Below are 24,906 nucleotides of genomic sequence, written 5' to 3'. Positions count from 1 at the left end.
TGACAGCATAGGGGAACTTGTGTCAGAGGTCAACACGCGTCGAGAGACGGCGGTCACGGTGACAAGCAAGACGGAAGGTCGCTAAGATAAAATTTGATATTGCTATAGTGGTTCGGCCAGAATGGCATCAACAGCGCTCGATACCCTTATCGAGATGGGATTCTCTAGAAACAGGGCGTAAGTACATTTATGAAGGAATGATTTGGTACATTTGTTGCATTACAGAGTCAGCTTGTTCAGTCCGCAATGCAACTAACCATAGACTCTAAGTCTAACCATGGAGCTACATCGACAGCTGATCTCAGTGTTTCAAAGGAGGGGGTATCATTCTCGATTGAACAATGCTAGCAGTAACGGAAATTTACACTAACACACTAGATAGCGTGTGTGTCTTTTCTAAAATCAGGAACTTAGGAATCCTGTTACACACATAGCTATTGCATGTTTTGTTTTGTTTCTATTTTAGATTCAAGATTTGCCAATTTTGATATACTATCATGAAGGCAATTTTCACAAAGTTTAAAGGAATCATAACAAATTTTATTCATAATGTTGTGTATGTACAATTCTTGTAATATATTTTTACTTTATTTTACCATTGATCAGTGAGAAGGCCCTTGCTGTGACCAAAAATAATGGGGCACAAGTAGCCATGGACTGGTATGTAATTTGTTTTTATTTAGATACATGATACTACATGTCAACAATGTGAATTGATCATCCATACATTTTGTTTCTCCAATCTAGTCATAAACATTTACGAAAAAATCTACAAAATGAAATGTCTACCAGAATAGGAAATCAATTTGTGCAAAACCACTGTTGGTAGCCTTGGTATCAATAAACCCAAATATTTTTGAAAACTTGTGAATTATGTCCAACTTTTTACCGTAGGTTACTTGAACATGGTGATGATCCAGACATAGATGAACCGTATGTAGCTCCACAGGGAAATGTTCTTGGTGAAACAGGAGGACCTGAAGGTAAGATTGTTTGCCAAAAGGAAATGTAATGACAAGTGTGTTTTCAAATGATCGTAATAAGACTGAAGACATCTTATGATTGTTCTGCAAAGCTGAGGTTATATTTATAAGTGTGTCTTTTTATACCAGATGGACAAAGACATAATTCTTCCAGAGTTCCACAGCCAGAAAGACTGTGAATTAGACAAAAACTTTGATGATTTTACATTCTAGGAGTTGCATTTGTTACTGGTATTTAAATTTCATTAAAGTTCATCAACCAATCAGATGTAGACTGAAAATCTTCTGCTGCTAAATAGCTGGACAAAGTTCTTGTATCAATTCCAGCAGCTTTCCAAAATCATTTATCTCCATGACACTGTCTTTTAATCGTAAGATGTACATATCTCATCAAATTCAATAAATTTTATATATTGCAATAATCCTTAATAATCTCTACCTTTTATTTCAGGAGACGACAAACCATCAGCTGATGCATCAGAAAGTACCACTGATAAAAAAGCAAATCAACCAATGTCCCTGAAATGTGAAGAGTAAATATACTACATTTAATATGCAATTGGTCGAAGAAAATCTCTTTTGACTTTTGGGACTATGTCATCATAACCTAGAGGGATGTGTGATACTGGTTATTTTGATAAAGTCAAGGAAATGGAAACTTACTCCTGTTTCCTTAACTGTTACATCTTGCAAACTTTCTTTAAACAACGGGGTTTATTTTCAACATTCATTGCAAATGATTGTATACCACAGACAGATTTTCAAGGGTTAAATATGTCAAGCTTAGTATTTACAAATTTTTATCGAGTCAACACAGTTAGAATCTTACTGTAAAATGAGGAGTTGAAAAAGTTGAATATGGAATATTACAATCCTGTGCCCTTCTTTTATTCTTGTGAAGTTTGCAGATGTAACAAGGGTTTTAAATGATAGTTAGTTCAGATTTCATGTCTTTAAATTCATTTCACATTTTCAAACCATAGATTTTGTTATTTTTTTTTTTTTCATAGTTGTGGAAAACTACTGAAAAGTGAAATAGATGTTCAGGTATGTAACCAGCCTGGGCTTTCCTGTACATGTTTAATTGAATAATTGTGCTTTCAATGCTGTGGTTATTTTGTACTTGTCTGTCAGTAGTTATGTTTAGTATCTTAATTTCCATATTCTTTAGTTCTGATATTTTCATGTCACACTATCACATATTTTAAATGTTGATACACGTTTTGTTGTTACCTATTTCTGAATAGAATATTACAAAAATAGTTTGTATTCATGACATTCTATTCTATGGCTTTTTCTGATAATATCAGCTGTGATAATATGTTGAATAACAGCCGCTTCTCTTTTTTTGATTTCAAAACATGAAAAGTTGAAGGTCAAAATTACAACCATTAATATGGTTAAATATAATGTTAAGCTTCATATATTCCACTGACTTAACTTTTAAGTGATCTGTAGTCCTTCTAAAAAGCAGGTGTTGATTGAAGAAGATGAGTGTAGAGGTTTCATCCTTACTGACTAATGACCATCGATATTTTATTCTGTAGAACAAATCATTTCTAAGAAGAAATAAAAATCACCAAATTATAAATACCTTTTACCTTTAAGAGAGCCACAATGCAGTGACTTCTCAATTGTAACTGCATTTGATTTTTGCAAAAATAGCGCCTTATTCATGAAGGTAGATGGAGGTATGGTCAACAACAATCAATACTGATTTATGTTTTCCTCTTTGACAAGGCACATGCTGCGAGAACTGGACATCAAAATTTTTCAGAATCGACGGAGGAAATAAAGCCACTCACTGAAGAAGAAAAGAAAGAACAACTGGCTCGGTAACACTGCTCACAAACTTTCTGGTCCACCCAAACCTTGTAGGCAAAATCAAATTATCTAGATGTGATTGTATTGGTCTGCAGGTTGTCCTATTTTTACTGTTTTGTACTATATCGGTAAGATTGACCCACATCAGGTATTTTCAGCAAGTTCTATTGGATGTAACTTTACTACTGAAAATTGTTCATGTCATGTCAACAAAGAATAACAGACTTGAAAGGTGATGGTTACGGAATTTTCAAAATGCTCACTACCTGCATGCTTGATGTTTTCTTAGGTTAGAAGCTAAGATGAAACAAAGGAGACTGGAGAAAGCTGAGCAAGAGAAGAAAGAAGCGATAGAGAAGGAGAAAATGAGAAGAAAACAAGGACAGAGTCTTACGTCTATGAAGGAAAAGTAAGTGGAATCTTCTGTTCTTTGTGTAGGTACTAATTACATGCGTTGATCGTAAAAGTTAGGTTGATGTAAGGTGTTGTTAACTGATCGAATTGTTCACAATGAAATGTATCTGATCAACATCATGCTATTCAGATACCTAGAACCATGCTCCAGGCATTCTTGATTCTCTCATACTGCTTTGAGAGTGACATATCCATACTGTCCAAGGTATATTTGACAACAGTGTCTGTATGTCAGAAATCAGATCACCAATTCCTATTCTTAGTTCTTTATTATAACCTGAAAAGGCTTCAGTGTTTGTGCTTATATATCACTGATACTTCAATACCTTTTGGTCAGTTGTGACAATACAATTGAATAAATCTAAATACCACATTGAATATACCTAAGTATTACTGGTACTGCCTCATCAGGACCATTTTCCTTACCTGTCCATCTTACAATCTCAACAGGTTTGAGTATGAGGAGATGAAGAAAATAGCTGCAGAGAAGAAGAGAGAAAAAATGGAAGAAAAGCTTGCGAGGTATGAACATGGCTCATTCTATGATATACTAATTACTCTATATATCACTTGCTTTTTAACAGTCTTCTAAGATGTGTAGAAGGTCACTATACTGGTGTACCCACATAATGCAGTGTATTGTCAATTTGCAGACTGTGAACACAAGAGAGCTGTTTTAAATGACATGAAGTTTCCTATTTTTGATGTCTAGTGACTATGCAAGATATCTGGAGCAACCTTAGCCCTGCGTACAGGTCTGTGTGTTTCCGGCGCTATACGGCCTCCACCACAGCCCTGCAACGGTCCATAGAGATAACTGGCGAGATTCAAAATGACGATCTCCAATCCATGGATAAACAACTTGTCAAGTACATTATGTTTCAGAAAACGAGCGGTTTTGGATGTTAGGAGAAGTTAATCGCATCTTTTCTTGGGTCGGTTAGGAGGTAAAGGTAGGCAGGGAAAGGATTTTGCCCCGATAGAGCAGAAATTCGGCCAAAAAGACTGGGTTTTTTTGTTGCGGTCCGGATCCGGACCGCAGAGTCCCCAGTTATCTCCATAGACCGTTGCAGGGCTGTGGTGGAGGCCGCATAACGCCTGGAACACACAGACCTGTACGCAGGGCTAGAGCAACCTAAGTATCTTCTTTGATGTTTTACATTGTAATGGGAGGTAACTTCAAAGAAAGTAAACACATACATTTATGATTGTTTTGACAGGCAGAGGGTTAAAGAGCAGATAGCAAGGGATAGAGCAGTTATGGCGGCTCAGTCTAGCAGTTCTGCTGCAGCATCCCAACCAATGCCTGCAGCAGTTACTACACAAACACCAGCAGAACCTGCATCTAAAAAAGAATACTCTGAAGCAAGATTGCAGGTGAGTGTATTGACAGTGAAGGTGAATGCATTGACAGTGTACGTGAGTGCATTGACAGTGTAGGTGAGTGCATTGACAGTGTAGGCGAGTGCACTGACAGTGTAGGTGAGTGTACTGACAGTGTAGGTGAGTGCATTGACAGTGTAGGTGAGTGCATTGACAGTGTAGGTGAGTGCATTGACAGTGTAGGTGATGCATTGACAGTGTAGGCAAGTGCACTGACAGTGTAGGTGAGTGCACTGACAGTGTAGGTGAGTGCACTAACAGTGTAGGGAGTGCATTGACAGTGTAGGTGAGGTCATTGACAGTGTAGGTGAGTGCATTGACAGTGTAGGCGAGTGCACTGACAGTGTAGGCGAGTGCACTGACAGTGTAGGTGAGTGTACTGACAGTGTAGGTGAGTGCATTGACAGTGTAGGTGAGTGCATTGACAGTGTAGGTGAGTGCATTGAGTGCATTGACAGTGTAGGTGAGTGTATTTACAGTGAAGGTGAGTGTACTGACAGTGTAGGTGAGTGCATTGACAGTGTAGGTGAGGCATGAGTGCATTGAGAGTGTAGGTGAGTGTATTACAGTGAAGGTGAGTGATGAGTGCATGACAGTGTAGGTGAGTGTATTGACAGTGTAGGTGAGTGCATTGACAGTGTAGGTGAGTGCATTCACAGCGTAGGTGAACAGAAGTTGTGTAAAACTGTAGATACTGGAGCAAGAGGGACAAATAAATGTGGCATTTTCTTTGAATTTACATCTGCCATAATACTTCTCAATCCAGTGCAAGTATGTGAAGCTATAGAAATTGTCAATGGAGCAGATGCTGTGGAGTTTGAGGTAGTTCTTCCGTATTGTTTGTTTGCTTTGCAGTGCAAAATATCCTCAACTCTTGTATAACACAGTATGCAATTTGTGAGATTGTTGATGTTCATCAATCAGCTGGGGAAACTGATCATTGTTTACTGGCTTTCATATCATGAATGGAATAAGGAAATTTGCAGAGGTTTTGCTGATTTACTTTCCATATAGATTATTGTGATAATTTTACAAGCTCAGAGAGTGTCTTCAGCCAAAACAGTTACAAATGTTCAAATGTTGAACACTAGCCACTAAAGCTTTGATGCTGAAATTTATTTTATTTTTTCTGCTGCCATATTGCATTGGTCTTTCTTATGAATGGTAGGTGTTGTGTTTTTCCAAAATGGCATTTTCAATGGAAATAGACAAGTTTCAGGTTAATAAATGTCCAGTTCATTTGCAAACATCATGATAGTCAATTCCATATGGGCACTGCCACATTTCTTTCATAAGGGGGAATTTTGTGTATAAGTCAAGCAATTGATTTAGCTGACCTCACAGCCATGGTGATGGCTAGGACACAGTAAATTAGTTAAATAAATGACCATATTTTTTCTGCCAAGTTAATAACGGTAGTCTGTCTGTGTGACATATGAAATTTATGTAGCTGGACGCTCATTTGCAAAGAAATCAGAACCAAAACATTTATATTAGTGAACGTTTCTTTCATGAACCCTACATAAAGTATAAAAACAATGGGACTGTCTTGACCACAATCCCAGCAGAAGTTGCATACAGGAACTTTCCGTTTGCATTCAATGTCCCGATTGTTCCAGACTCTATGGCCAAGCTGAGAACAGACAATCAGCATGTCTGATACAAAAGTGTGTCTGTGGTTTTTGTAGTAATATTCATGTTTTGAATGTAGGGAAAGTGTCACTGTTCATCAGTGAAGGCAATTTTCCTGTAAGTTGACAGTTTAACTGTTTGAAAAAAACTGATATTCTAAGTGGCAACACTTCCAAAGTTGCTGTAGGTAAGGTAGAATTCATCTTGTCATGTCATTTTCCTAATATTGAGATAGTGGCTTCATGGATGCATGTGTAAGTCTTTCTGATCTACATAATGTAGATCAGAGAGAACAATTGTAGAGTTCTTGTCTTCTGAAAAACGGGTTTATAGTAACTGTGCATGTGATGTTTTGCCAATTGTAATTGCCATATTTCACTCCTCTAAGTGTATTGTTAAGTGAAACAATACAGTGTACAAGTAATTGACTTGATATCATTCCACTTTCCTCAAACTTATCAATGATGGATGGATGGTGAAGATCACAATCAAAATCACACTCACATGTGTGACATGGGTTTTATTTAACCCATAACTGATGCCTTGAATCGTTCATTGAATTCAGATTCGGTTACCCAATGGTAGTGCTATGACTCAAACCTTTGGTGTAAGTGAACAGTTAGCAGCAGTACGGGTCTATGTCCAGTTAAACAGAACAGATGGAAACAATGATCCTTTCACACTTATGACAACGTTTCCAAGAAAAGTCTATACGGAAGAAGACATGGAAAAACCACTCAAGGAACTTGGTATGTAACAGACCCACTGATATATACGTGTTTGTTGTCTGTTGAACAGAGTTTGAACTCATCTGCCGTTGGTGACCACATTATCAACAAATTACTAATTACCAGAATTATCTATCAATCAGTATTGCTGGTATGTATTGATTTCTCAGACACTCCTCAACTCTAGAGAAACTAAAAGGTGGTCACAGGACAGAGTAAAGCATATATGTAAGGCCTAAGCCCTTCACAGAACAGAGTAAAGCATATGTGCGAGCCCTTCAATAAGCTAATCTCAAGGATTGTATATGTGATTTTCGTATGGTATTCTACAGAGCCCATGAAATGTTAACTTGTAATTTCAATGACAATCAAGCTCTTGTACAGTTGAAACAAAGATTTAACAGATGACAAGAAGATTGATTGGCACTGTGAAGCTGTTCATTCCATCCATTCAGTGATTTTTGATTCACACTGGTTACTAAGGGAGTCATTTTTGATTCACACTGGTTACTAAGTGAGTCTGATTTCTGTTTGCAGGTCTGGTGCCATCTGCCGTTCTGATGGTGACAAAATCATAGCCATGGAAATCAATCCTACGTGTCCTCCATCCCAGAGTTACAGCTGAATTGATTCCTTGTAATGTGAATAATTGTTTGGATAATCAACATATCTGTCATCTGAACCATGTTGTATTATCTACTGTGCAATTTCAGCAGTTACAATAGTCTAATACATTACCCAGTGCCCTGCAGAGGCATACAATCAGCCTAAGTAGTATCAAATCTGTGCCAGCAATATTTCCCCCCAAAACAAAGCATTAAGTCCTTTATGGTAAATTTCTGAATGATGGACTCCTTGCTCAATTTTTGTTTTCATCTTCAACATGTATATGGTACCAACTTGTGATTGTCAACACAACAGTCAGTTTGACTGAAGTTTATCCAATGCTTTCTTGAAGCTGACACAACCCAAAGTTGGTTTTCCAGCCATTCCTAAATTTAATGATTTGATACTGGACAATTTTAATCACTAAGATTTCCATTCCTTTCAGGTTCACACCATTTTCCCCAATTTTCCTGACATCAGTGTTATTCCCAAACATCCAAAAGTATTGGTATGTTTTACTGTTGTGTTAGCAATCACTTGACCTGACATACACAAATATTTTACGATAAATCAAATCTTGTACTCACAAAAACCAAACATGTCACAACAGTTTTCATATGACAACTTTGTCCCACTTTTTGAATCGGTGCCATAAGAAACACCTTCTACGATATAAACACCAAACCTTTGGCTTTCTTAGAGCAAAGATCATTGACAATCCAGTGAAATTTGATTTGCATATATTGTAAATCATGAATTTCTTATCATCTTGACTACATTCAGGAGTAGAATGAGTTCTAGTTTGTCCTGCATGCCCATTTAGGTTTACCAATTGGGCAATAAAAACCATGTAGTTATGTGACTACCAGCAGATATAAGAACTATGAGTTGCTAGGGTCTGATGCCATGCATCCTCATATCCTTTAACAAACAATAACATCAAACATTTGAATCACTGATCCAAGCACACAATGAACCTCTATGCACTGTCTCAATTTTAGGTTCATGGTACAAATATGGTAATTTTTGTTTCGTAAGGAACAAAATGGTGTGGATGAAACCACTGGAATTCCACAGATTTTGTCTTCTTTGATATTTTCAATTTTAACAACATTGATGTTTATATGATTGGTACAAATGTTGAGATTCATGTAAACCATATCAGTCTCCTTACTAGGAGCTTTATGACAGTTTGAAATATTTCACAAACTTTGCATTTTTGTAAAAGAAATAAAGTCACTGCAAGTGTTGTCATTGTACTCATAACAAAGTGTCTTTAATCAGCAATGAAAAGTCCTGACAGTAAAACAGAGTGTTTACAGTCAGTAAAATGTGATACAAATTGTGAATTCTAATAAACATGACGGTATGACTGAAATAAGTCATACAAATACAATGTAGCATTTTCAGCACAGCAATTTGCTACTTATCACATAGACCCTCCAAAAAACAACATTGTTTTTAATGCAACATCATCACATGTTTACATACATGGAACTGAAGGGTCAAATACTTTTATAGAATAATGCTATGACAATTTTTAAAAACTACGGAAAGGTAATGTATATAATGAAAATAAATGTATTGCACAATCAATATATGACTTTCAATATAAAATCACTCTATTAAGCATTTCTGGCAGTCTCCAATATGAAGTTCATCCTGTATTCTGTTATGAGGTGTCAGCTGTGGTACATTCTCAGTATACACCGTGTCAAGGTGTCCATGTATCTCTCCCATATACGAAGTAGTCTAGGTTGCCTGTAAAGGGAAACAACCAACTATTACTAATTGCACCAGTTGTCAACAGTTACACAGATAATATTTCACAAATCTACCTATGTTTTACTGAAAATAAAATAACTCCAAACTACGGCTCAACAATATGATGCAAGTGTTCAGTACAGCAAACAAATCATAATTTTTGATAGCATTAAAACCTCAGATTTTCATGGTCATCTCAGAATAATTGACACAATGTGTATAGAAGGCCATCACAAGCTGCAATACAGCACTCGGGACTTTTCATAGTCAGAATGTAAGTTTAAACATGGGTTCTGGAATGTGATTAGGTTAGGAAATCACTATACAGAAGTACAAAGTAGACTGATTTACATGATTTAAATTGTGGAAATCTCCAATCAGGCTGTGTCATTCCATTCTTGATTACATGACCTGTTCACATCATACAAGATTTGGTAGTACACCAACTTTATATTTCAACATGCACGACACTGTTTTCATCAAAAGTAAAATAATAGTAAAATTCTGAATAGTGACAAATATAAGTGTCATTGCTCAGACCTTTTGAATACTTCAATCTGTTTACATGAAGTCTTGTAAATTTCCAAGAAGTTCCTAACATTCTCTGAAGTCCATCCAGTTTGCCTACAGGGATCAATAATCTGAAAAAAAAACCAGTACATATCAGACATTGATTTGCCTGAGATATTTTGAAACCACTATCACAGTTGTGTTGGTAGTGAGCTTTGAATATACTATGTACTGATGTGTCAAACAATGTTACGTCTATAGAATAGAAATATGCATTCTGTGAAGATGCAATGACCCAAATCATCGTGGATCACATGAGACCTCATTTGACATAAAAATAAAACTTTTAAGAACCTACCCTTTCCACCAAATCGTTAAAAAAGTCTCTGAGTTCTTTACTGTGAATCATCCCGACGGCTATGTTCACTATTGCACGTGACAGTGCCTGCAATAGATATACATATTATACAATGGTTCATCCATGCTGTAGTTTTTGAGCAAATGATGGGTATGATATACAGTTTTAATTTTCTGTAGCTTCTGTTGTACTGTAGAGGAAAACTAATCATTTTAATAGCTGCAAAGATTAGAACAACAATTTGGAACTCATTTTTTTATACACGAGTGAAAGTTGTACCTTTCCCTTCAAATTATGGCCACATTTGTATCATGAACTGGTAATTCTCAAAAGCACCTCTTCTTTGTACTATAATAGCATATTTGTGCTATTTTACCTACAACATGTACACAGAGACTAGCTTTAGCAGATACACAGATGATACTCAGGCTACCCACTTGATAGTTGTACCTATTTAATCAACTTACAGTGCATGGAAAATGTAAATCTTTGTAACATGGTGATGTATATTGTTTAATAAAGTATGACAAAGTGACACATCCTGAACCCTCACCTTGAAATTGGACTCCATATCTACATAAACTTTTTCTGACATCTTATCTTGTAAAGCTGAACACACAACACTGTTGATGAAAGATTTCAAAATTAAAACTCCTTCTGAGAACAATTTGAGAATAGTCTTGATTAATTACTAAATAACTGTGGGATTTGAGGTGCTGGTTTAGAAATTTCAAGTCCACTGGAACTGAATTTTAGTAGAATTGTAGAAACTGAAGTAATGATATGTATGACAAAGCATATGTTCCTTCAATCTTTTTGACCAACCACAGTAAACACTTATAAAAAATTACTGGAGTATGGATTTGTTATTTCTACATATGGTTTTGCCCAAAGTCCAATAGAGACAACAGGATGTTGAACAATATGACCTGCATCAATTTTCAAATGTTAGGGGGTTTTTGTGAATCGTCAAAAGTTCACGGATTGAGCATATTCATATATAGTATTTATATCTCCCAAAATATTACCACTTTTCGGCGCTTCTATGATACCTTAAAGTCAGAGACAGGAGGTATGCTCAATGTTATTCTCATAAACATATTTGTGTGAAAATCCTAATTTCTTGATAGCATCTGTGCCTTGTAATTTGAATGTTATGGTAATGTCGAGGCTTCCACGACACTGCTGTATACTGTCTACTCAAATGATTACATCTGCTGTGCAACGGTACAGGAAATTTCCACAGCTTGTTTCTCACTAAAGAGAAGAAATTTTCACGCATTGTTTCTTACTAAGGAGAAGAAAGACTCACTTTCTATGAATATCACTGATGTCTTTGTCCAGGAGAATTTTTGTATCTCGAAGTTCTTGCAGAAAATCCCGGTCAATGTCTGCATCAATGTCAACTTTAGAATCTATGAAAAGTAAAGAAGAAAAATATTATATTATTAGTGGTAAGTCAAATTTTTGAGTACTGGTAGTTTAGTTCATGACAGAGACTGCGTAGTCTACATTAATTTGACTTTCTTCAATGATATTACAATTTGAATTATCAACACGTTCCTGAAAAATGCAATTTTCTTGGAAAGTAGTATATTTGATCGTAGGATAAAAGTTACATCAAAAAAGCTGGAAAACAAGAAACATTCATCAGTCGTTGCCAAAAAATATCATTTCTGGATGTAAACTTTTCTTAAACTCACCTGAAAGAACTGACAAATTGGTTCACAGTTCTGATATTTGTATCATTAATTCATTACAAAACAAGTTAAATATAGAATCAAACTAGGGGCAAGTTCAGCGATGGGCTGAGTTCAGAGTGCAGACGGGAACATATGGAGCAGGGGACATGTTGTGGTGAAGCTGAGAGCTCTTATCATTCAGTACAACACAGAGCCATGCTACATGTACACAGTGCTATCCCTTTCCTTTACAAACTCTCTGTGTTTGTGGGAAGACAAGGCATTTGTCCTAGACATGATAATATGACACCACAGCATACATGTAGCAGCAATGGGGAGTCTAAGACTTCTTCCCGTTATTTCCACTCTCCAAGCATACACTGTTATTAACTGAGGAGAGGCTAGGTTTGATGGTGAACATCAGCAACGATACCTTGATCAGGTTTTACCTCCATGTTGACACTGATGAAAGTAATGTAATTCTGTTTAACTGTTCCACCTTGATCATATTATCTAACCAGCTTTCTGCAAACTATAATTTTTCACAACCTAGACTTCAGGCCTAGGCATTTTAACCTGCAATCATTCTATAATGTGCTTGCTGACTGTAGTTACACACACACCCCTCCTGCTACAAAGTACAAGGCCTTAACTAGGCACCTGGTAATTTTTCAAACAACTTTTAGATGTACTGTATCCTGTCAGTTTCAGGGTTTGGTCATTCTTCCTATCATCTGCTGTGGTATGCAAGAAAAAGTGCCACACTCTCAAATCATGCTCTAAAATGTCCTCTTCCATTCGAAATACCAATGATTGATTTGGTCAAATTATCAGTGAAGAATCAAACGTGGAGTGGCGGCCATATTGGCTCCAATTATTTGCGTAGATTACCAGTGTCTGACTAGACTTTCTACTACTCTGTGGGCATGTAAATATGAAAGCAGAAAAAAATTCAAGGAATAAAAACAACAGACTGTCGCGTTTGTGGTGAGATGATCATAAAATCGAAGCAATATACTATGGCAGGCTGTTGCATTGATCAAGGGGTGAACATGATGGCCCACACTTGGCCAGCGCATAACTGCTAATGAGAAAAGCATGGTGACTGGGGTTAGTCTACCATCTCAGGTGTTTTTATTTGTGTACCTGAGGACAACACAGGATCGATTCCACAGGCGGTAAGGCCTAATAAAAGTAGTGTGTTGCCTTTGACAACTTTGGTAAAGAACAGGACAGGCAGATCAAAATATTTACACTCTAGATTTCTGGTGAAGCTGTGGACAATTCAATGCTTTAGCCTACTCAACCAGCAAGATCAGGGAGACATTTCATGCTGAACTGGCACAAATCTATGCTCACAATATTTCAAATAGGATTGGTTTCAAAAGTTACCCCAGACTCTCCATCAATATTGCTAGAACCACTCATTCCAAACAGTACCGGTATATCGATGTAGGAGTGATTCAACTTTCAAAGCACAAACAGAACTTGAGTTTTGATGAAATTTTGCAGTTCACTTGTGGATGTAACCATTTAGCCTCTCTATTCTCCTAAACTGACGGATGCCACTAGTGATATCACAGAAATCACTGCAGTGTTCACAGATAGTTTTTTGTCAAGCCATGACCATTTCTCAATCTCACATTTATTTGTCAACAGGAAAAAGTAAAATAACACCGCCCTTTAGCATATAAACACTATTATTATTTATTGTCAAAAATTAAAATATACCCTTTAAAAGCTCTAAAAATATATAGTTAGATTTCCTCAGGTTGAATCATGCCTCACACCAGAAATGAGATAACAATATATGTGAAGTTTCTCAAAAGTCACATTCTCAAAACTAATGTACATTTATAATAAATTACACATTTTATTCACACTATCATTGATTTAGAACTTTGAAATGACTTTCAATATCGAATAAACTGAAATAAGACTCAGGTTTGTAGTAATAGTTACAGATTATGAAGTAACTTACCAATGGAACCCACAGTCCAGTTTGCTATCATCTCATCAGCACAGTGAGTAAAATCAGGAACTGTCAAGTACTGTAATCTTTTCTTGCCTGTATCAAAACGGTTATTGGCGAAGAATACTATTGCTGCATACTGTCTGTGAATTCAAAAGATTACACACATGAAGAGTTAGGGTTTTGCAGAATGAAACTATTGGAACTATCAAAGGCCTCCTCTCCTAACTGGGGTGCAATATCTTTTCTGAATAATTTCTTGTTACATGTACAAGCACAGTGGAACCAGTCTGGGTTATTTCCAAAATTGGCGACTCATTATGATAATGTATTCTGGCTTTTAGCCAATCATCGACCAGATTACATCATTAATAAAGTACAGGTCACACTAGGTCTCAAATTACCCACCAAGTGTGATCGGCAGTTTTGGTTCGAGAGTTCGACACAGTAAGGCGTACGTAACCAAGGACGCATGTGGAGGTTGCCAGGAAATACAATTTTTACTGATGGCGCGCTGGCCGCTGATTGGCTAATGATAGGGGAAAATATTATGGTATAGCGTCGCCAATTTTGGAAATGACTGGGAACAGAGAAGAAACTGGAGACAGAAGTTTGGTTTTTTATACCTGTTTTGACTCCTGTGATGTTCCTCAGTAACTTACTCATATTTCCAATGTTACACTTTTATAAACCAACTGATCACAACCTTTAATTACCTTTATATACTTTGCTATACCAAATACACTAATACTGATACATGAGTTAGTGTGTTGATTTGAACAGCAGTGCAGTATATCAGTGTATTTGGAAATTTGCATGAATCTAGCCTGTACTTACTTTTGTAGTGTGAACAATATTTATTCCAAACTATCGACACTGTAATAATTCAATCAAGTTCTTCATTACTCTCTTACAGAAAGTATCAAACAACTCAACGGCTTTCTAACTAGTGAAAGCAGCACAATAACTAAGTAGGATGTTCAAACTTTTAGACTGTGTACATGACATTTACAATGTAAACACCTTCACATAAACAAAACCTGCAAAGTAAATAACTGGGTTTATTGATAGCTACTTGCTGGCTGATCTCATTTACATTCTGCTTACTCACACTTACTTTGCTAATCTCTCTGAGATGAGAAAATGAGATTGGATGTTTTTAACAATCGGTCCTTCCATATCTTCAACCACTTTGAACACTCTCTTGAAGTTGTCAAACTGAAATGGTAAATTGGACATAGTGTCAACAGTATGTAGTCCAGATTTAACAAAGCCTACCTGGTATGTATTATCAAGTGTTGCACCTTGGTGCATGCTATATAGCTCACCATTGTTTTCTTTGGGTCACATAGCATGCTCATTGATTGTTTTTAATTTCCTTTCATGATGTAATAAAGCAATAAACTATATCCTGCCACAGGTATAGCACAGAATTTGAACATTGATGACATATACATGCTTGCATATATTGCGTGAACAGGTCAAAATTGAGTGGTATACCCACTGCTGGCAGTAGTGTCTAATTTCCAAGACCATTAAGACTTAAAGAACTATTAGTAATGTACATACATCTTGAATGACAGTGAAAGATAATGATGTAATTGATTATAATAGCACCATTCATTACGTTATCTTTAGTCTGTTTCAGTAATGATACCATATGAAACCTTTATTATAAAACAGCAACTACTGGAATGTTTCAAATTTGCCTTACCTGTCTTCTACAACTTTTGAGTTTAATACTGGTCTTCTCACTGATGTCATCTAAATCTTTTCTGTTCTTGCTTGAAAGTTTCTTCCCCAGTATCTCCCTTAACACTGGGAAATCAAATTCATAGTACCTGAAGCATGAAATATTAATTCAACACAATACTTTTATAAAATAGTAAAGTAGATTTATGCATGAGACATGCACTACTAGTATCAGGGTTCTCCCCAGAGTTCCAAGAGTGCTGGACGACTCATTAATATTCATGAACATTAATATTCATGAAAAACTGTAACATTTTATATGCTTGTATGTTTACTTTCTTAGGGCTTGATGTACAAATAATGACATTCATTTCCACTGTACCTTCAAGATATTTTTTCAATTTGAACTGAACTATACAGAAAGAAAGAAATTCTTTAGTAGTTATACAGGAATGTTTTGAAACTTCTGAAAAATAATGTACCACTTTGTCATCATTTTCCTGTGGTTTATATCATCCGCCACCACTATGAAGTTTGGATTACCATTGCACCATACCAGTATCCTATGTTTTTCCCCTGGGTTCCAAAATCTTGTAGCAAATTTGGCTAGAAGCCCTACAAAATTATTCGCCAAACCAGATATTCAATTAGCCAAGCCGATACCACTGATCACAAATGACGTCATTTCTTTCTCATTAATATGCAAAAATAAATATTTGTCTGCTTTTTCCGTAAGAATGACGGAAATAAACCCTGTTAGTTGTGGAGGGACCGTGGTGCTACTATGGATACTAAAAGTAACACCAATTTATGGTTCAGATTACAAGGTGCCAACATCAGCCACGCATACAACAAAATTTGTCCGAATTTCAAGCGACACTTGTCCAAAGTTAGGCGTATGCAACTATAAGCTTATTCAGTAACAAACCTGAAATCGCTATCGTGCGATACTGTACTTTATATCGCTACAGACAACGGCACGAAACCTGGTTCAGCATACCAGTTTTTTCAAACGAATCAGATATCCATTCTCGTAGCAGTTCGAAAGTAAAATACTCTCAGACTTGAGAAATATGTGCATTTTTGTAGACTTCCAATACATTTGCTGTACGCTTGAAGTTTAGCAAGCGAAGCTCGGACAGGGCGCACAGCGTATCAATGGCGCTTGTGTCAGGGGTCATCATCGAAGACGTTAGTGTGTATTCACAGCAAGCTTGCCATGGATCGCGGAACTCACGGATCATAAATCCAAATGTTCACGTCTATTATGCAAACAGAACCGTAAAATATCAAATATATACCCTTTTGATATGGAGAAACATCTTTTTGTTTCACTGACGATCAAGTTAAATGCTCAAATATCGCGACAAGACTTTGCGTATTTATTTGCACGATGTGAGTGCGGAACTAGGCCCGGACTCGGCGGACGAGCTAGCGCCTTCTCTGAAAGTCTGTATACCATGTCACGTCACAATACACCACGGTTCGTGATACTCTGAAAATTGTCGCGAATTTAAATTTAGGGAAGCCAATTCACACAAGTTTCTAACGCCAGTAAAGGTATTTTCTTGTTCGCAGCAATACACCACGAACATTTTCGCTATTCAGGAGTGCCTTACTAGCCCTACGTTCTAAAAAACGCCATGCGTATGCTTTTGACCTTGCTGCGAAAACGAGCCCTGCCACTCCTTGACGTGTTCTGCTGGGAATGACCAAGCTACCCGAGTGGCAGAGGCTACGGATTCGCAGCAACTTTTGACCATGCATGCCGCTACCTTCCTTTCCGAATTCACTGTCGACTTTCCTCCATTTCATAGCTTTACTTGCGCTTAGAATGTGTGTTGTAGGGCTGGTCCCCCCCCACCCCATATTGGTGGAGCAGCCAAAGTCAAAAAGGAAAGTTTGCCGTTTTTACTTAGTTTCACCGTCACTACGATCCTTCAGTGTTGAAAATGATATGGCTGTCACGGCACGGAGTTTCTGTAGGCACACATTGCGCGTAGTCAGACCCAAAACTTAGCAACATTTTAGTCAACTAGTCATGATATACATGCAGTACTATTGATTTGTGAGTTATTTCGTTACAATTTTATTCATACTGTATGTGTTACAAATAGGATCTCCTGACGCATAACGTCTCAAGTTGAACTATGCAGGACAGCGCGCGGACAGACAAAGTGATGACGTCATAGTGCAATTTTCGATTCGCAAGTTTGGCTAATTTTTGCCAAAATCTTCTCGCCAAACGCTACTTTTTTCTCGCATTTGCGATTTGGCGAGCGGGCAGCGGAAACACTGGTATCCTATGTTTTTCAAATGACCTAGGTGATCTTGTTAATGCTCATGCGCAGACTCAGTAGAGCTTAAACCAACAACATAAGAGGTTGAGTAAATGACCATGCTTTTGAAAGTTGAATTTCTCGATGTCAAATTCGCTTCAATTGCTTCTTGGTAATTATTGTAGAATGGGAAAATTCACAAACAGAAAGGCTTGTTGCCACGGACAAGTAACTTTTAGCTTATTGACCTGTAAAATAAGTGAGTGTACACCCATAATTCAAAGACTGGATCCGTTGACACCAAAGTTTGCTCGTGACTTTCATTGCATGCAGTCTTTTCCACAATGCCACTTATTGAGTCTGAACTGAACATTGAAGTGTACGTTTTAGTAGAAGTCCTATTTTTTGTGCTGATTTTCGCTATCGTACTTCATTTTTATAGTGTTATAAGCATTCATATAAAGCAAAAAACTTCAGTATGTTGATCGTACAGAGATACTGTGTGACAGGAAAACCTTGTCTAGTTCATAGGGCAATGATCTTTGTGAACGTATGCGCAATCAGCTAAAATAGTTTTTCATATGCAAACTCAGCGTATGGTAATTAACCGGTGGTATTGTTTAAACGGCATTTTATTGAAAGGGATTCTAAAGTATCATTGTTTTCATGAACTCTTCATGCAATTTTATGAACTACTTGACCTCAAAATTGTCATAGATATTAATGTTTTCATAGCATTGAACAGCAAGTGCCGGACGGTCACTTGTCAATGCTGGTCGGAAATCCTGAGTGCTGGATGGGCCCACCTGGCGCCGACCAGCGTGGGGAGAACCCTGTAGTATCAGTATGGAATACATGTGTTTAAAACTGTTTGCCAATATTCAGCCCTGTTTTTGACATGAAATTCAATTTAGAAACCTGAACAAAATTAGTCCATGAGAGGGATGTATAAACTAGTTAGTGTAGTATCTTCCCCATCAAGGAACAAATATTTTTATCATGGACATACATCCATAATACAATCCCATAAAGTGATAGCTGGCTACAGGAATGGTAGGACATGCATGAATAATGGATAACTCCAGATTAACGTAAATATGCATGGATGACTTAATCACAACACTTTCACTGATAAACAACTGTAAATATTCAGTATGCACAAGAGAGATTATCATGACTTACTTTTCTATCAGCATCTTTTGAGTTGAGGGTGGTATTTGTAAAAGCATTTGATTGGCAATTTGAGGCGGATGATGGAGTATTTTTTCAAGCATGCTGAATGTTCTGTAATAGTCCAGTGTATCATACTGTAACATGTCTCGAGTTGCACCAGTCTTTCTGAGAATACCTGTGTGTTGCCTTGCATATACTGCATCTGTAGCTGTTGAACAAAGAACATGGATAAGGGCTGAAATTGACATCTCTCACTCCCTTAATTCAACTTTCATTTTAAAAATTGCCATAAAATTTGAGTTTTCAGCAAAACCACAAAACTATTTGAAAAAGAGCTTCTCAAACTAAAGTGCACTGTATTGGAGAGAGTACACCAAAGACCAAATTCATTTTGTATTGCATTCACTGGGCATGAAAATGTAATTTACAAACTTTTACAGAAAGCTTTACTGCAGAGCCATATTTTTTGGTGCACCTAAAGATACTTATAAATTCAAATTTGCCCACATCTTTCTCGCACAAGTATAGTAACATGCAGACACACATTTTTCAAGAAGTACTGATATGATAATTATGACATCATAATAACTATGTGAAAACTAAAGCCATTCAAACTTTAATATTCATACTTAGTAATCACTTCAAACACTGATATATACAGATTCATGGTTTGCTTTAATCTTACATTTTTCACGTAACAACTTAGAAAATTATGAAATTCAGGTGTTTATGTCCAAAAGTGTTTACAAGTGGTGTTTACAAGCAGTGATACATAATTCCAGATGAGGTAAGTGACCAAAAACTTGTTTATCCTTGAACCCTGAATTTGCCATTGTACTGTTCCGAAAGGACCATTGAATGTATTGATCATGCTAAGGTCATCACCACATATCTGTTGCAAGCCAACCCATATAGCTTATCAGTAGTATAGTACAACACCAGTCAGTGTCGCTGATTGTGCTCACAAAATAATGAAATAAATTTGTCTTTCAATAAATCAACCTGTACCTGCTTTGTCATTGACTAACCATTCTCTACTCCTGCTAGCTCCACAATACGAACATGTATTTTCAACCATTTTTTTGTGTGAGCTGTCGACAGATTCTGCAACCATTGCCCTCTCACATATAACGCATTGAATATGGTGGTGGTGGAAAGTTTAAATTCAAGAAGAAACAGTGAATGGCTCATGGAAGTTAGCAGAAGTAGAGAATAAAGTCATAGACAATCAATGATAAAGTGGGTACAGGTTGATTTATTCAAAGACATAAATTTCATTATTTTGCTAGCTAAATCAGCGATACCAATCGGTATTTAGTAAACTACAAATAATGCCTATGCATGCTATGGGTTGGCTTGCAGCGGTTCTGTGGCAATGACCACTGACCCGAGTGTGATCAATACGCCAAACTGAAAGTACCACTGTGTATTCACAGCTAGGTTGGGAGTAGAACAACTACATCATTTCATAGAGCTCTCTCGGTAAATTTAGGGATTTCAGTATTTTTATAAGTTGGTCCTATTAGCTGACCTGTACATGTACAATACAATTTGTCACACAAGGTTACTTAAGGATGATCTCAGATTGTGGCATAAGTTCAAAAAGTGAAATTCATTCGTTTACAAGGGGAGGGGGTTTGACCTCCATTCAATTAGTGAACTTCACTTTCGCACTTTTATTTTGTGATCACAAGTTTTTTGTGTGTAGAAATTAAAGAAAGACTGCACACCCATGCCAACAAATTTTACATTGACTGTTCTATAGCTCGTTCATGTACCAAATACAATTTACCGGCAGTAACACTGTATCCTAAACCTTTCATTCATCAAATTATAAAAATAAAAAGTAAAATTTTTTAAATGTGCTATGAGTGTCTGCCCTTGAATCACACCTGGTCATTTCACTCTCACTGTGTTGACGTACGAAACAGCACTGAATATTGCAGTCTTCACGAGACGCATAATTCTCAGTACATTGTGCTCTCAGGCCGACATCAACATTTCAGACTTTTGAACTTTCCTGGGGGAAGGGGGGGGGGTTGTTGATCTAGACGAAGGAATTTCATTTCTTGAACTTATGCAACAATCTGAGATGGTCCTCAGAGGGTAAACTGGTTATGTTGGCACTTAGGGACGATTCAGAATTTACTTCCGGGGGGGGGGGGGGGGGAGGGGGGAAGACGTGGAGGATTTTCAGGGGGTCCACCCATTTTCCAAGAAAATTTAGGGGGGGGGCAGACAAAAATACCACAATCTTTTAGGGGGTCAAGGAAAAAAAAACATCAATTCAATATTTGCCCAGAATTTCTGATCTCTACAAAAGAGAACCATAGACGCTACTGGGTGACATAAACTCAACATGTTTAGTTAAACTCCTTTAGCTGCCAAATTCGGTAATATTCACAGTGGTTTGTTTTATGCATCTACTGCAGTATCTTGTTCTCCTCCCTGAAGCGTTATGAAATGTCCAGTATTTAGCTTGTCAATACAAACCATACAGTGAACAGTCAGGGTGTTTTTGTTGAAAAGAGATCTCAGATAAGTCCAGTGGCACTGCACCAATGCTATGGTGTCGGATTGTTGAAATATTGTGTACACAAGAAATTTGCTGTAGTCCAAGAAGTGATCTCAGTGTGTATGAGGCTAGGAGAAATGTGGATAGGCTTACACATTGTGTATTGATGCTAATACTTTTGTGTCCCATTCATTCTATATGTATAATCAAAGATTTCACAGTGGCGGCTGGCAGAAAAGGCAAAAAAACAAATTAAACATGTATTAATTGTTTCATGTCATCTGAAAACATGCGCATCATGACTATTTTAAAATTAAAGTTTGTTAAAAAAATTTGAAATATGAATGCTCTGTCAATTTTGAAAAATACTGCTGACAAAATGTGAATTTTGAATTCCCAGGGTTGTCTGCATTTTAATATGAACATTGGATTGTGAATGGAATGAGCAGAATAACATGTGAATTCATGTTTTGGATAAGGTGTTTTGTCCAAGAAATGTTCTAAAATATTCCTCAGCATTGTTGCTTTCAGTGGCAGCTACTTGGTTTTATGACAACCAAATTAGAAAAAAGAGAAAATTAAAAACAAGTTGGCTTTCACCAATTTTAATTCCTAATGTTTAAAACTTTCACCCGTGAGTCTGCAAATATTCAGCATCATCAAATGAAAATGTATGCTGAACATGTGCATGTACATTTCACTTTCCAGAAATATCTGGATATCTGCAAATGATGTACCATTAAACTTCAAGATATATATCACTTTGCCAATTATCTGCTCCTATAATTTTCTGTTCACCATTTCTAACTGACATCTTTGCTTGTCTTTGTGTGCATCATATGTATCAGTGAGACATAACGAAAAAAGTATTCATATTTAGTAATTAACTTTTCTTCAGAAATTTACAGCCAGATATGTTTATTGCTACCCTTTCCAAAAGTGTGCCACTTGCAGTCCCTGCAAATCATTCTTTTTATAGTCACATAACCCTGAAATGATTTGTTATATCATCGATTAAATGTCCACTACAGTTCCTGCAACTTGTTAGACTGGATATGTCTATAATGTATAAGCATGCATGTATATATTAGGGGGGGCCATGGAAAAAAACCCAGGAAAGATGAGGGGGGGGGGGCATAGATTTTTTCTATAATTTACTAGGGGGGGGGGGCATGGAAAAAAATTACCGAGAAAATAGAAAATCCTCCACCCTCCCCCCTGGAAGTAAAATCTGAATCGTCCCTTATTTCTATGTTCAATGATGCAATCCTGAGGCAGAAGGTAAGGCTGACCATGGAGGTAGCAAACTGGGTGCTACCTTTAGTACCTCCATGGGCTGACCCTCAGACTAGAACAGTACAGTAGCTCGAGGTTTTGCCAGGGTATTTGGCCTCCGATCCAAATACCCAGGCAAAACCTCGAGCTACTGTACTGAAGCTAACCCCCAGACTTGCCAGAATTCAGGGAGATGCAGATAAGGTACAGTCACCACTTTCTGCCGTTTGCCCAGGCAGATGTGCAAGCTATTCAAGCCATTACCTGTCATCAACATGAATATTCGAAGCGTTCTCAGATGCACGCCGTCAACTAGGGAAGTGACCGCGTAAAACGAACCATTCGCAATTCAACTGTGTGTGAGTGTTGTTTATATTTCACGCAGAATGTTGCAGACTACATCATCATACATCATCATTCATGATCATACACATACAGATAGTCCTATCCCTGGATCCAACGGCGATCGCAAATGGCTATTTACTTTCTTGTTCACCCAGATAGTTTGCATGTGCCTTACCTGACAAGCCATCCAACCATAGTTGGTACACTTCAGGGTCGATATAACTTGTATTTCCCACAAAAACGTTGATGTCGCTCATATTTGCAGGTGCAAGTATCCCAGCACTGGAAATTCCCCAAGTGTACATCAACACTGACGCTAAGGTCACATGTCAAGTGACGTCGCGTTGCAAGGCCCTCTTGCGGTCAACTGTGGCCCGCCTTTGTCTTTACAGTCTTGGAGTCTATGGGCTCAACCACATGCCACAGTCCCTCCACCACAGGTGTCCGGAGTTGCCGGTGTACATGCATAGAGAGAGATTGGACTTCCAATCTCTCTCTATGCATGTACACCGGCAACTCCGGACACCTGTGGACAGTAGAGTTTTCTCTGCTGTCTATCTCTGAACACGCGACGCCGTACATATCCACAGGCGCCCGTGGACTGGGTGCGAGGTTGCAGTGGCGGCAGATCGAGTATGGGATCGATAGATAGAGCAGAAAATGACTGATCTAGCAGACTGCCCAGCCCTAGGCGCATGTGTATATATCGTGTGTTCATGTTTCGGGAACTCATTACAGGGACAGGCCGGTTTCTTTCAGGGGGGGTTGCTGGTGGATTCATGGGGGAAGGGAGGGGTCACCCTGTCTTCACCTCTTTGTTAAGGTGAAGTACTACAAATTACGTCAAAATTAAGTTGTGGTGTCATTTTCTTGAAACTTTGCACAAATATTCTTGGAAGTTGTGCAAGTGCAAAAATAAAATAAAAAATGGGGGTCACCACGCTCGTTTCCATGGAAACGGACGTTAAAATGGCGTCGTTAGAAATAAATAAAAATGATATAATTCACTTAAACTAAAGAAAACAATTATAAAAAGCTTAGCAAATGAGTTAATTTTAATAAATACCAAGACTTAAGATCCATATCTATCGAATGTATAGTTTTCATGATGTTTTTACAGAAATTTTTACATAAGTATCGATTACAAAATGACGATATCGAAATTATATCACTACATTATTTCGAACTTTCTTCCTGTCGCTTTGTATGGTGTCATTTTGACCAAACTTGGCGAATAAAATCCTGACATAATACCATTTAGTTTACACTTTTAATAAAAGGGTGTCACCACGCTACTTTTTACAATATCCCCAGGTGAATGGGTAATATGCGCCATGTAAATGGGAGAGAAATGTTAATTTTTCGCTCATATTGAATAAAAACCAGCTTCCTAGGGGGTCAAAATATGACAAGGTTATAGATCACATTTATTTCTAAGAGACTGGGTCAAAAAATTAGGTAAAGCGCAATTACAACAATGACAGGTGATGTTAAATACATGCGCTACAAAGTAACCCATTTGCGACAGGCTGGAGTTAAATCTGCGCAGAAACGTTCTAAAGCGTGTGCGCGTCCGAATTCGTCGGCCTTTACCTCTTTGTTAAGGCTTTGTCTTGGAAGGGGGGTCATCCAGTTTTCAAAAGTTGGAATGAGGGGTGGTCAGCCACTTTTTGATGTCTGCAAACAATTATCCACCCCAGACCAATTAAACTGACCAGTCCCTAAGTAAGTTCACATGACTGGGCTTATACTACTGTACTCTTCAAACTAT

General features: G+C 37.4%; 2 protein-coding genes across 3 annotated transcripts; one reads left to right on the top strand and one right to left on the bottom strand.

Moving 5' to 3' along the window:
* Positions 1-4: 4 nt before the first annotated feature.
* On the top strand, positions 5-8,829 carry LOC139150433 (UBX domain-containing protein 1-like). Its single transcript, XM_070722807.1, has 11 exons — positions 5-177; positions 607-660; positions 895-983; positions 1,435-1,516; positions 1,994-2,030; positions 2,724-2,818; positions 3,097-3,216; positions 3,672-3,743; positions 4,442-4,598; positions 6,802-6,985; positions 7,502-8,829. The coding sequence occupies exons 1-11, from the start codon at positions 122-124 to the stop codon at positions 7,540-7,542; spliced, it is 987 nt and encodes a 328-aa protein (XP_070578908.1). The 5' UTR covers positions 5-121; the 3' UTR covers positions 7,543-8,829.
* LOC139150432 (acidic fibroblast growth factor intracellular-binding protein-like) lies at positions 8,819-23,470 on the bottom strand. 2 transcript variants are annotated; one of them, XM_070722805.1, is made up of 10 exons: positions 23,311-23,470; positions 19,010-19,208; positions 15,571-15,697; positions 14,974-15,074; positions 13,866-13,999; positions 11,515-11,617; positions 10,756-10,825; positions 10,203-10,289; positions 9,875-9,975; positions 8,819-9,331 (listed from the first exon to the last, which is right to left on the bottom strand). In XM_070722805.1, the coding sequence occupies exons 1-10, from the start codon at positions 23,438-23,440 to the stop codon at positions 9,253-9,255; spliced, it is 1,131 nt and encodes a 376-aa protein (XP_070578906.1). In that variant the 5' UTR covers positions 23,441-23,470; the 3' UTR covers positions 8,819-9,252. The 2 variants fall into 2 exon arrangements, with proteins under 2 accessions (XP_070578906.1, XP_070578907.1); XM_070722806.1 differs by lacking the exon at positions 10,203-10,289 and having other exon boundaries at positions 9,111-9,331.
* Positions 23,471-24,906: the final 1,436 nt, after the last annotated feature.

This window comes from Ptychodera flava, chromosome 14, assembly GCF_041260155.1.
Source record: "Ptychodera flava strain L36383 chromosome 14, AS_Pfla_20210202, whole genome shotgun sequence".
Lineage (NCBI taxonomy): Eukaryota > Metazoa > Hemichordata > Enteropneusta > Ptychoderidae > Ptychodera > Ptychodera flava.
The sequence above is the reverse complement of the archived record's forward strand: the minus strand, read 5'-3'. Positions and strand labels throughout refer to the sequence as shown.

What these genes read in the sequence shown, in the direction of transcription:
- LOC139150433 (XM_070722807.1), top strand. Translation starts at nt 122, where the DNA reads ATGGCATCAACAGCGCTCGATACCCTTATCGAGATGGGATTCTCTAGA. An exon ending in AAAGTGAAATAGATGTTCAG is followed by an intron (nt 2,031 to 2,723) that starts GTATGTAACCAG and finishes CTCTTTGACAAG; the next exon opens with GCACATGCTGCGAGAACTGG. An exon ending in AAAACCACTCAAGGAACTTG is followed by an intron (nt 6,986 to 7,501) that starts GTATGTAACAGA and finishes TTCTGTTTGCAG; the next exon opens with GTCTGGTGCCATCTGCCGTT.
- LOC139150432 (XM_070722805.1), bottom strand. Translation starts at nt 23,440, where the DNA reads ATGTACACTTGGGGAATTTCCAGTGCTGGGATACTTGCACCTGCAAAT. An exon ending in CTGGACTGTGGGTTCCATTG is followed by an intron (nt 11,618 to 13,865) that starts GTAAGTTACTTC and finishes TACTTTTCATAG; the next exon opens with ATTCTAAAGTTGACATTGAT. An exon ending in ATATGGAGTCCAATTTCAAG is followed by an intron (nt 10,290 to 10,755) that starts GTGAGGGTTCAG and finishes TATCTATTGCAG; the next exon opens with GCACTGTCACGTGCAATAGT.